General features: G+C 45.8%; 1 protein-coding gene across 1 annotated transcript in view; it reads left to right on the top strand.

Annotated features, from left to right (window-relative positions):
• The window catches only part of LOC6604583, a 97,096-nt gene that overhangs the window by 21,722 nt on the left and 61,181 nt on the right, over window positions 1–14,193 (top strand). Inside the window, exons 8-10 of the mRNA XM_026988946.1 lie at window positions 11–1,819; window positions 1,882–1,974; window positions 5,369–6,166. Coding sequence (XP_026844747.1) covers window positions 11–1,819; window positions 1,882–1,974; window positions 5,369–6,166 — 2,700 coding nt within the window. The remainder of the gene's footprint in view (window positions 1–10; window positions 1,820–1,881; window positions 1,975–5,368; window positions 6,167–14,193) is intronic.

The raw sequence follows: 14,193 nt of genomic DNA, 5'->3' as shown, positions 1-14,193 counted from the left end.
CTTATTTTAGTGACCTGCCGCGTGGATAACGATTGCTTCTTGGGGCACGTCTGCCTGCACAACAAGTGCGTCTACGGCTGCCATGTGGATGATGACTGCAGTGCCTCCGAGTCCTGCCGCAACGATAAGTGTGTGAATCCCTGTGTGGAGAGTCCCTGCGGCCCAAATGCCGCCTGTTCGGTCTCCAATCACCGGGCCACCTGCAGCTGTCTGGAGAGCATGGTACCCAATCCCACGCCCCAGGTGGGCTGCGTGCGTGCCCCCCCGCTCGAGTGCCGCGAGAATCGCGACTGTGGCAACGGGCTGGCATGCTTCGAGTCTGTGTGCCGCCCCTTGTGCGCCGACGACGCCGGCTGCCTGACCAACGAGCGTTGCCAGCAGGGCGTCTGCAAGCCACTCTGTCGCCACGACAACGAATGCGCCCACGGCGAACTGTGTCTGGGACTTAACTGCGTGCCCGGCTGCCGGTCCGACCAGGGTTGTCCGCCCGAGCTTTCCTGCTCTGCCCAACAGTGCGTGGATCCCTGTGCAGACCCCACGGCCTGTGGAACGAATGCCCTCTGCCAGACGATTGACCATCGCAAACAGTGCACTTGCCCGGAGGGACTTAGCGGCAAGGCCAACGTGGCCTGCAAGGTTCCGCGAATCGCCTGCGGACGCAACGAGGACTGCCAGAACAACCAGTTGTGCTACGCCGGAAGCTGTCAGGGCAAGTGTCGCAACGACCAGAACTGTCTCTCGGACGAGCGCTGCATGCGTGGAACCTGCCGCACAGTCTGCAACACGGATGAGGTCTGTGCCCAGGGCCAGATCTGCGAGAATCGTGTCTGTCAGACCGGTTGCCGCAACGACCTCAGCTGTGCGACCGACGAGGCCTGCGTGAACAAGAAGTGCCAGAATCCCTGTCGCAGCCCCGGCCAGTGTGGCCAGTGTGCCGACTGTCTGGTGGTGAATCATGGCGTCCAGTGCCAGTGTCCGGCCTCTTTCATTGGAGACGGCCTCACTGGCTGCCAACTGCCAGCGGAGCGCTGCCATCCCGGCTGTGAATGCGACGAGAACGGGGCCTACTGCGCCACAAAATGCTCCCGAACGGAGGACTGCGCCTGCGGACAACAGTGCGCGCGCGGAAAGTGTCGCAATAAGTGCGGACCCAAGCGACAATGCACCGTGGGACAGTTGTGCGAGCGAGGCGCCTGCATTGCCGGCTGCAAGTCCAACAGTGACTGTGCCGCCGACCAGAGCTGTGTGCGCGGCAAGTGTACTGACCCATGTGCCGACGACAAGGCCTGCGGACGCAATGCCCTGTGCACCGTGTCCGAGCATCGTATGCTCTGCTACTGCCCCGACGGCTATGAGGGAGAACCCAGTAAGGAGTGCGTGCAGTTCGAGTGTCGTCAGGACTCTGACTGCGACAGCAGCAAGCGATGCGATGGCGGCAAGTGCCGCAATCCCTGCCTGGAGTACGGTGCCTGCGGCACCAATGCCCAATGCCGTGTAGTTAACCGCCAGGCCCAATGTTCCTGCCCACCCGACTTCTTTGGAAATCCTGCCAGCGAGTGCCAGCCCCTGGACGGTGGCTGCTCCAACAGCCCGTGTGGCGTCAACTCCAAGTGTACCGAAGTGCCCGGCGGCTACGAGTGTGCCTGCATGGATGGCTGCATCGGGGATGCCAACAAGGGGTGCCTCTGCGAGGGACCTCTGGTGAATGCCTGTCATGATCATCCATGTGGATTGAATGCGGCCTGCCATGTGCTGGACAACGACCAAGCCGAGTGCTACTGCCCGGAGGACTTCCCCAACGGAGATGCCTATGTGCAATGTAAACCATATCTTAAGACTCTTTCAAAAACCAAAGCTAATCATCTTTATCCTTCGCGGTAGGTTATTTGACTCCACCGCAACAGGACTGCCGAACTCTCGGCTGCGATGTGGGCGACTGTGTGCGCCATGGCTATGAATATGTGTGCCAGCAGGGTAAGTGGCCCTCCATTTATACAAGTCTCGTGTGTTTTTAGCCCTTAGAGTACAGAATAGTGCCTAATCATGTTAACCAGCGTTCCGTTGCCGTTTTTTACCAACCAAAAACATAATAACTGGAGGTCTGTTAGTAACCAATTGAAATTGAATTTGTTGTTATAATTTTATTGGTTTTTATTAGCCATACATAGATGCGAGTTTTAAAACCACAAAACAAAAACAAAAACCACCCCAAGCTAATTAGCTAATTCCACTAATTCAAACACAGCCTCCTCCGGCTGCCTAGACTACTAGAAATACGTATTTGACCAAAGAGTTCAGTGTAGTGTGTGTGTGCCAAAATCTAATACGTAATTGTTAGAGTATTTATTTATTTCTTAACAACCTATACACATGTGCGAAAAGCCAAGCATACGTATAATTCCAACCCCAGCACGCTCAAAACAGAACCACACAACACAACCACCTACACACAACAACGTACAATTCCCGATACCTGATCCTTGAATAGCCATCACCAGACCAAAGAGTTAGTTATAGTTCTTTAAGTATCCTTTAATATAGAATACAATGCAACCATACATAAATACAGCATATGGAAATTCGTGGATTGTTGCTGTCGCTATCGCGGTTACCCAATCTGTGCCTAAATTCATTTTTGAAACACACAAAATACCACTTACTCTATGAAGCAGTTTTTAAGTCTAGACCTTAAGTAAATTTAAAATCATACTAATCAGAAAGCAAACAAAGAAGAGCTGGCTCTTTCCCCCATAAAAAAAGCTTGAAGCTTGCGTTCGTTCTCATTTTTCATTCTGGCTTTCATAGAGCTGCTCAACTCAACTCTCATTGGAATTCGTTTAGTCACCATACAAATTGGCTTCTGAATAACCATTTCTGTATTTTGAAAATCAGCTCTCCGCGGCATCCATATTCTCGCACAGATTCAGTAGACAAAAAGTTGGTTCATCCTCCTCCTTACCTAACAAAACAAAACAAAACAAAAAACGCCGCGATAGCGATACGTAGCCCCAGTATTAAATCTAAAACAAATCTAAATGAATCTAAAATAAAAAAAAAAAAAAATTAAAAATACAACACATAATAGACAACAATCCTCAACACATCCTTGATACATGATAAAATCATAATCGAAATCCATAATCCCAAAAATTCCTATCCTTCCTTCCTACCGAATCCGCTCTGTCCACCGCCCACCTATTGTACCCTGCCCTATCCACAGCTCTGTCGTATCCCTATTTTTTGCTAAAAAGAAAAGCCCTTTTCGTAGATTTCTCAAATGAAAATAAAGTCTCAGATTGGGAACTGTGGACGGGACAATTCTCACACATAGTTCACACAACATATGCTTGAAATTTGAAACCAATTGAGAGGAACATACAATAGTAAATCAATTTAAGATCCACTACAATTCAATGATTGTATAGAATCCATAGCAAACCATAAAGCAACATCAACAATAACAGCAACTACAACAAAAACAAAACAACAACTTCTACTATTTTCAATGCATCCCTAAAGCAGTCAACAAAAAAACATATAACCGAAAAGATCTACTATTTGTACAAAATACACAACAATCCTTACAACAGTACATATTAAGAAAGCTCCTGCTGCTGCCTATCCTACCACACACTCTATTGGTTGCAAACTCTTTTACAATAAACAACAACAAATAAAAACCCAGCCCGAATTGAACTTAAAATGTAACTAAATTTGACTAACCTTTCAATATTGTTTTTTGGTACATTTGACTAGCGATTAAGTTGTATATACAGAAAAAGTTGTACATATGTACATATTGTTTATAGGCCGCATCTAAGCGGCCAAAACTAACCAAAAAAAAAAATCAACCCCGAAAATATCCAATCTGTAAATATAATCGAAATTTAAACAAAACAATACTGTGAATTATGAATAACAAACGAGGATTGAGAGTTCGAAAACTAGTCTCCAAGTATTTCTAACGTACGTTTTCCAAATTGTATTTATTCTTACCCATCGATTTTCCAACTACTATTTCCTGTACTCTTACTAAAGCCTACCTATATTCCTATAAAAAGCTAATCTTCCGCTCTCTTTCTCTGAATCTGAATCAATCAATCAATCACTCACTCACCAAAACCAATCGCCAATAACGTGTCTCTCGTGAGGGCAGAGCGCATGTGTTGGATGTCGTGTAATTTTTGCCATTACTGAACAAAATCCAAACAACAAAAAAACAACAACATACAAAAACCAATATGTATTAGCTCGAATTCGCATTAATCTCCAGATATATATATCATTGATCAGCATCAAATTGGGTATATCTCCTGCTCTATATGCTCGCTCGTTAAAATATGGTAAATCATCAAGGATTGTAACTATTGCTCACATGTTCTCACTGCTACTACGCCTGCTACTCGCTCTCTTGTACGCTGCCTCCAAAACTATCAAATTCATTCGACGAAACCCAGAAGCAGTCAGAAATTGGCTTGCTTTTAGATACGATACTAAATACCACAAACTACATATTATAAAACCCGAGTTATTGTGAGATGTTCCCTTCACAGTTCTACAATTTGAATAAGACAACCAAATGAAATCTGAAAGAAACTTTTTGCTGCACTAAATTTTGGATGAGGAAATCCAATATTTATCTTTCTTTAGTTTTCGCTTCCTTGTGATTTCTTTTTGCACACCGTTTCTGAACACAGTTCGTTGACAAATTCCCATCCCCCCACTCTAAAATTTTACTTTACTCTAACAAAATCCCATGCACAAAACCCCCAACCCCCCAAAACTGAGTCCACAACAATCCCACTGACACTTAATCGAACACCACAAACCAAACCACAAAAACCGACCCACAACACACACAATAAAACCCCAATACCACCCAACCACCAAAAAAAAACCACACAAAAAACACTCAAGCAAAAAAGAAGTCCAAATCAAAACAAACCAACAAAAATATAACTTGATTATACTGTTTATATATTGTCTCGTTTAAGATTTCTCCCTTTTTGTTTATTAGAAACGTTTAGATATAAGATTTACCCCCAGACCCTACAGCACCCATCCACCCAAACACTTTTGTTCTATGCAAAAAGCAAACCCAGAATCTTCTACCAGGCTCTGTCTACCAAAAAACCTTTGACTCAACGACCCTTCAATGTCGCACTTCCGTACTTCTATGTGTTTCCCTCGGAATGAAGATATATTTAGATATATCTTCACATTTAGTAGCGTACCGCGTTTATGCCACCGAATAGACGAATGCACCCACGAAACCACCAACGATTAACATTTAAAACCAACCAAAAAAAAAAACAACTCCTGTCTATCTCTCTCTCGTTCTTCCCGCCTGCTGAATGTTATGTTATAGACACCGAACAATGCTACTCAGATACGGATTGTCCCAGTGAAAAATCCTGCCTCCAAGGACACTGCAGCGATCCTTGTACAATGCGTGGCGCGTGCGGCTCGAATGCGCTGTGCAAAACTGTTCTGCATCGTCCGCGCTGCTCCTGTCCAAGTTGCCACATCGGCCGGCCCGAAGTAGAGTGCAAGCCCGATCCCAATTGTCTCACCGATGACATGGACGCCAAGACCAAGGAGCAGATACCATGCTCCAGTGACAACGAGTGCCCGGAGACATTGCAGTGCGGCCAGTACGGCCAATGCACAGATCCATGCAACAATCCCCTCTTCATTTGCGAGAGCAACAAGAAGTGCGAGACACGACGCCACCAGCCCGTTTGCATCTGCAAGTCGGGCTTCATAGTCAACGAATACGGAGAACTGACGTGTGCACCGGATAAGCGGGAATGCTATCGCGATGATGACTGCGCCTCGAATATGGCCTGCACGGATGGCAAATGCCGGAACCCCTGTATTGTGCCGTTGGGCCGGGCACCGGTCTGTGCCGAGAACAAGTCCTGCGAGGTGCAAAACCACAAGCCCGTGTGCATCTGCATGCGGGACTGTCAGCCCTCGATATCCATTTGCCTGCGGGACGCTGGCTGTCCGGCTGGCCTTGCTTGCCGTAAACTGCAGTGCGTCGATCCTTGCAAGTTTGCAACATGCGCCCCCAACTCGCCATGCATTGTCGAGGATCACAAGCCGATATGTAAATTCTGCCCACCTGGATTTATAGCCGATGCCAAATATGGATGTCAAAAAGGTAAAGCACAAACGTACTCTCTCTCACCAACCACTCTTTGGCTCCATGCCGCAAGAGAGTGCCTTTCTGTCTCTCGAATATTGTATCTTTGTTTCCCGCCTTCTACTCTCTACCACCACCTACCACTCTCTCTCTCTTACTGTCTCTCACACACGCTCTCACCTTTTTGCCTAGCTCTGTCTTATTGTCTGTCCCCTCACAAGAAACACAAAAATTTACCCGATTTACCCGACGAAATATATTGACTTGATATTCCTATCTAAAGTTTCACGCCTCGTCAATCTGTTTCTCGAGAGATTTTTGTGTGTACATGTACATAGGACTGAGAAACTAACTGCCGCCTGTACTCGTATAAATCTTTTGCTTATCGATATGGTCCAAAGAAATAGAAAGCTTAGTTACAAGCCAAAAGTGTGGGCCAGCTCCCCCGTGTCTAGCGACTATAACAAGCCCCAAGTTAAACGCTTTGCGCCACTAGCACCTGTGACGATGCTAATGCACCATAATCCAAGAAAAGCGTTGACCAAAGTGTAGATCTATGCATCTGATCTATCCAAACGCAAACAATAGTAACATGAAAACACAATAAATACAAGCAAAACTCTTCTGAACATTCACACACGCTCATGCTCACCGTGATATTAATCAATTTAATAAAAATGCCTCTTGAATACTATGAAAATCTTAACCTATGATTCTATGATAAACGGTGACAAATGTACTACTAATGGTAAAAAAAAAAACAAACAACCAAACAAACAAAAACCAAACCAATATGTAGCTAACTAATAGTAAAGAAGTTTGTTCCTAATTTGAAATTAACCGTAAATAGTTGATAAAGCTTCGAAATTCCCCTACAGTTTTTCAGTTGTATGCAAGAGAATTAGTAGAATGAAAATTCAAAGAGTATGTTTCTAGGTACCGTACCCCTCTGTATATATATATAGTGCACCAACCTCTTTTTTGTTGTAGCTATACACTTTCTATATCCTTTATATAAACTGGTAAAAATTTGTATATATTTTAACGTATTTTATTTTTTAAATCTTATACTTTTATTTTGAATTATGTACAAAATACTCCACTCAAAAACCCAAAAAATTATCTAAACAAAAAAAAAACCAAAAACCAAGCAGATATGCCAGGTGGCAACTGTACCTCAGACGAAGATTGCAGTGAAGCGCAACAATGTGGATCGTCTGGTCAATGTATCGATCCCTGTCACACACTCTGTGTGGGCGCGATAAAGTGCGTCACTCTAGCTCATAAGGTTACCACATGCATATGCCCCAAGACTTTGACCAACAACAGCACTACTGCGAACTGCATACCCACCAATTTGACAGACGAACCGATCGAAACTACAACGGAATCAGTCAGTATTAAGTACACGGTTATGCAATTGGCAAATCAAACCGAAATGCGAACACGTTATACCGATATAGAAGCTGAGGAGGAAACAACAGTATCTTATAACACGACAACAGAATCGTACAAAACTACCAAGCACCTTGCAATTGACACTACACCAGCAGCTCCAGATACATCCAGTTCTCCTACTACAGAAACAAATACCGCAGTATCAATAACTGACGATCTGACCACCATAGTCCCAGATGCAAATAAAACGACAACCCTATTCACGGAACAAAGCACCAGCACAGCTCCAACAGTAACGGCATCGATTTCCTTTGAAACATCTACAAAATCCGAATCAGCAACGATTCCGATAGATATTCGAATGGAAACTGTACAACCTGTAGTAGCAAACGATAGATCGACACTTACACCCATCTCTAGGAAAACTACCATTCCAATATCTGCTTCAGAAACATCAACGTCCCTTCCCCAAGACACCTCCCGAATAGGAATGACCGATTACACTACAGAAGAAGCTCCTGAAACTGTACCAACTGTAGTACCGATCTCTAGGGAAACACGTATGCCAACATCGGCTTCTGAAACAACCACATCCCTTCCAGGAGCTACTACCCGAATGGGAATGACCGATTACACTACAGAAGGAGCTCCTAGGACTGTACCAACTGTAGTACCGATTTCTCGGAAAACAAATATGCCAACCTCTGCTTCTGAAACAACCGCATCCCTTCCACAAGAAACTACCGGAATGGGAATGACCGATTACACAACAGACGGCGCGCCTAGAACTGGACCTACTGTAGTACCGATCTCTAGGGAAACAACTATGCCAACATCGGCTTCTGAAACAACCACATCCCTTCCAGGAGATACTACTCGAATGGGAATGACCGATTACACAACAGAAGAAGCTCCTAGGACTGCACAAACTGTAGTACCGATCTCTAGGGAAACTACCCTTCCATCTTCAGTTTCTGACACACCCACATCCCTTCCGGGAGATAATACTCGAATGGGAATGACCGATTACACAACAGAAGGCGCGCCTAGGTCTGGACCAACTGTTGTACCGATCTCTAGGGAAACAACTAATCCAACATCGGCTTCTGAAACAACCACATCCCTTCCAGGAGATACTACTCGAATAGGAAAGACCGATTACACAACAGAAGGAGCTCCTAGGACTGTACCAACTGTAGTACCGATCTCAAAGGAAACAACCATGCCAACCTCTGCTTCTGACACAACAACATCCCTTCCACAAGAAACAACTCGAATAGGAATGACCGATGACACCACAGAAGGTGTGCCGGGGACTGTACCAACTGTAGTTCCAATCGAAAGATCCTCGCTTAAGCCCCTCCCCAGGGAAACAACAGTGCCAACATCGGATTCTGAAACAACCACATCCCTTCCAAGAGATACTACCCGAATGGGAATGACCGATTACACCACAGAAGGAGCTCCTAGGACTGTACAAACTGTAGTACCGATCTCTAGGGAAACTACCCTTCCATCTTCAGTTTCTTACACACCCACATCCCTTCCAGGAGATAATACTCGAATGGGAATGACCGATTACACAACAGAAGGAGCTCCTAGGACTGTACCAACTCTAGTACCGATCTTTAGGGAAACTACCCTTCCATCTTCAGTTTCTGACACACCCACATCCCTTCCAGGAGATACTACTCGAATGGGAATGACCGATTACACAACAGAAGGAGCTCCTAAGACTGTACCAACTGTAGTACCGATCTCAAAGGAAACAACCATGCCAACCTCTGCTTCTGAAACAACCGCATCCCTTCCACAAGAAACTACCGGAATGGGAATGACCGATTACACAACAGAAGGCGCGCCTAGGACTGGACCAACTGTAGTACCGATCTCTAGGGAAACAACTAATCCAACATCGGCTTCTGAAACAGCCACATACCTTCCAGGAGATACTATTCGAATAGGAAAGACCGATTACACAACAGAAGGAGCTCCTAGGACTGTACCAACTGTAGTACCGATCTCAAAGGAAACAACCATGCCAACCTCTGCTTCTGAAACAACCGCATCCCTTCCACAAGAAACTACCGGAATGGGAATGACCGATTACACAACAGAAGGCGCTCCTAGGACTGGACCAACTGTAGTACCGATCTCTAGGGAAACAACTAATCCAACATCGGCTTCTGAAACAACCACATCCCTTCCAGGAGATACTATTCGAATAGGAAAGACCGATTACACAACAGAAGGAGCTCCTAGGACTGTACCAACTGTAGTACCGATCTCAAAGGAAACAACCATGCCAACCTCTGCTTCTGACACAACAACATCCCTTCCACAAGAAACAACTCGAATAGGAATGACCGATGACACCACAGAAGGTGTGCCGGGGACTGTACCAACTGTAGTTCCAATCGAAAGATCCTCGCTTAAGCCCCTCTCCAGGGAAACAACCGTGCCAACATCGGATTCTGAAACAACCACATCCCTTCCAAGAGATACTACCCGAATGGGAATGACCGATTACACTACAGAAGGATCTCCTAGGACTGTACAAACTGTAGTACCGATCTCTAGGGAAACTACCCTTCCATCTTCAGTTTCTAACACACCCACATCCCTTCCAGGAGATACTACTCGAATGGGAATGACCGATTACACAACAGAAGGAGCTCCTAGGACTGTACCAACTCTAGTACCGATCTTTAGGGAAACTACCCTTCCATCTTCAGTTTCTGACACACCCACATCCCTTCCAGGAGATACTACTCGAATGGGAATGACCGATTACACAAAAGAAGGAGCTCCTAAGACTGTACCAACTGTAGTACCGATCTCAAAGGAAACAACCATGCCAACCTCTGCTTCTGAAACAACCGCATCCCTTCCACAAGAAACTACCGGAATGGGAATGACCGATTACACAACAGAAGGAGCGCCTAGGACTGGACCAACTGTAGTACCGATCTCTAGGGAAACAACTAATCCAACATCGGCTTCTGAAACAACCACATCCCTTCCAGGAGATTCTATTCGAATAGGAAAGACCGATTACACAACAGAAGGAGCTCCTAGGACTGTACCAACTGTAGTAGCGATCTCAAAGGAAACAACAATGCCAACCTCTGCTTCTGAAACAACCGCATCCCTTCCACAAGAAACTACCGGAATGGGAATGACCGATTACACAACAGAAGGCGCGCCTAGGACTGGACCAACTGTAGTACTGATATCTGGGGAAACAACTGGGCCAACATCTGCTTCTGAAACAACCACATACTTTCCAGGAGATACAACTAGAATGGAAATGACCGATTACACAACAGAAGGAGCTCCTAGGACTGTACAAACTGTAGCAACGATCTCTAGGGAAACTACCCTTCCATCTTCAGTTTCTGACACACCCACATCCCTTCCAGGAGATACTACTCGAATGGGAATGACCGATTACACAACAGAAGGCGCTCCTAGGACTGGACCAACTGTAGTACCGATCTCTAGGGGAACAACTGTACCAACATCGGCTTCTGAAACAACCACATCCCTTCCAGGAGATACTACTCGAATAGGAATGACCGATTACACAACAGTAGGCGCTCCTAGGACTGGACCAACTGTAGTACCGATCTCTAGGGAAACAACTATGCCAACATCGGCTTCTGACACAACCACATCCCTTCCAGGAGATACTACTCGAATGGGAATGACCGAATACACTACAGAAGAAGCTCCTAAAACTGTACCAACTGTAATACCCATCTCTAGGGAAACAACTATGCCAACATCGGCTTCTGAAACAACCGCATCCCTTCCACAAGAAACTACCGGAATGGGAATGACCGATTACACAACAGAAGGCGCTCCTAGGACTGGACCAACTGTAGTACCGATCTCTAGGGAAACAACTATGCCAACATCGGCTTCTGAAACAACTACATCCCTTCCAGGAGATACTACTCGAATGGGAATGACCGTTTACACAACAGAAGGAGCTCCTAGGACTGTACCAACTGTAGTAACGATCTCAAAGGAAACAACCATGCCAACCTCTGCTTCTGAAACAACCGCATCCCTTCCACAAGAAACTACCGGAATGGGAATGACCGATTACACAACAGAAGGCGCGCCTAGGACTGGACCAACTGTAGTACTGATATCTGGGGAAACAACTGGGCCAACATCTGCTTCTGAAACAACCACATACTTTCCAGGAGATACAACTAGAATGGAAATGACCGATTACACAACAGAAGGAGCTCCTAGGACTGTACCAACTCTAGTACCGATCTTTAGGGAAACTACCCTTCCATCTTCAGTTTCTGACACACCCACATCCCTTCCAGGAGATACTACTCGAATGGGAATGACCGATTACACAACAGAAGGAGCTCCTAAGACTGTACCAACTGTAGTACCGATCTCAAAGGAAACAACCATGCCAACCTCTGCTTCTGAAACAACCGCATCCCTTCCACAAGAAACTACCGGAATGGGAATGACCGATTACACAACAGAAGGCGCTCCTAGGACAGGACCAACTGTAGTACCGATCTCTAGGGAAACAACAATGCCAACATCGGCTTCTGAAACAACCACATCCCTTCCAGGAGATACTACTCGAATGGGAATGACCGATTACACAACAGTAGGCGCTCCTAGGACTGGACCAACTGTAGTACCGATCTCTAGGGAAACAACTATGCCAACATCGGCTTCTGAAACAACCGCATCCCTTCCACAAGAAACTACCGGAATGGGAATGACCGATTACACAACAGAAGGCGCTGCTAGGACAGGACCAACTGTAGTACTGATCTCTAGGGAAACAACTATGCCAACATCGGCTTCTGAAACAACCACATCCCTTCCAGGAGATACTACTCGAATGGGAATGACCGATTACACAACAGAAGGAGCTCCTAGGACTGTACCAACTGTAGTACCGATCTCAAAGGAAACAACCATGCCAACCTCTGCTTCTGAAACAACCGCATCCCTTCCACAAGAAACTACCGGAATGGGAATGACCGATTACACAACAGAAGGCGCTCCTAGGACGGGACCAACTGTAGTACCGATCTCTAGGGAAACAACTATGCCAACATCGGCTTCTGAAACAACTACATCCCTTCCAGGAGATACTACTCGAATGGGAATGACCGTTTACAAAACAGAAGGAGCTCCTAGGACTGTACCAACTGTAGTACCGATCTCAAAGGAAACAACTGTGCCAACCTCTGCTTCTGAAACAACCGCATCCCTTCCACAAGAAACTACCGGAATGGGAATGACCGATTACACAACAGAAGGAGCTCCTATGACTGGACCAACTGTAGTACCGATCTCTAGGGAAACAACTATGCCAACATCGGCTTCTGAAACAACCACATCGCTTCCAGGAGATACTACTCGAATGGGAATGACCGTTTACAAAACAAATGGAGCTCCTAGGACAGTACCAACTGTAGTACCAATCTCAAAGGAGACAACCATGCCAACCTCTGCTTCTGAAACATCGACATCCCTTCCAAGAGATACTACTCGAATGGCAATGACCGTTTACACAACAGAAGGAGCTCCTAGGACTGTACCAACTGTGGGACCGATCTCTATGGAAACTACCCTTCCATCTTCAGTTTCTGACACACCCACATCCCTTCCACAAAAAACTACCGGAATGGGAATGACCGATTACACAACAGAAGGCGCGCCTAGGACTGGACCAACTGTAGTACCGATCAATAGGGAAACAACTATGCCAATATCGGCTTCTGAAACAACCACATACCTTCCAGGAGATACTACTCGAGTGGGAATGACCGATTACACTACAGAAGGAGCTCCTAAAACTGTACCAACTGTAGTACCGATCTCTAGGGAAACAACTATGCCACCATCGGCTTCTGAAACAACCACATCCCTTCCAGGAGATACTACTCGAATGGGAATGACCGTTTACACAACAGAAGGAGCTCCTAGGACTGTACCAACTGTAGTACCGATCTCTAGGGAAACTACCTTTCCATCTTCAGTTTCTGACACACCCACATCCCTTCCAGGAGATACTACTCGAATGGGAATGACCGATTACACTACAGAAGAAGCTCCTAAAACTGTACCAACTGTAATACCCATCTCTAGGGAAACAACTATGGCAACATCGGCTTCTGAAACAACCACATCCCTTCCAGGAGATACTACTCGAATGGGAATGACCGTTTATACAACAGAAGGAGCTCCTAGGACTGTACCAACTGTAGTACCGATCTCAAAGGAAACAACCATGCCAACCTCTGTTTCTGAAACAACCACATCCCTTCCAGGAGATACTACTCGAAAGGGAATGACCGTTTACGCAACAGAAGGAGCTCCTAGGACTGTACCAACTGTAGTACCGATCGCTGGGGAAACAACTATGCCAGCATCGGCTTCTGAAACAACCACATACCTTCCAGGAGATACTACTCGAATGGGAATGACCGATTACACTACAAAAGAAGCTCCTAAAACTGTACCAATTGTAATACCCATCTCTAGGGAAACAACTATGCCAACATCGGCTTCTGAAACAACCACATCCCTTCCAGGAGATACTACTCGAATGGGAATGACCGTTTATACAACAGAAGGAGCTCCAAGGACTG

This window comes from Drosophila persimilis, unplaced genomic scaffold (genome assembly GCF_003286085.1).
Source record: "Drosophila persimilis strain 14011-0111.01,24,50 unplaced genomic scaffold, DperRS2 tig00000191-arrow-pilon, whole genome shotgun sequence".
NCBI lineage: Eukaryota > Metazoa > Arthropoda > Insecta > Diptera > Drosophilidae > Drosophila > Drosophila persimilis.
The sequence above is the reverse complement of the archived record's forward strand: the minus strand, read 5'-3'. Positions and strand labels throughout refer to the sequence as shown.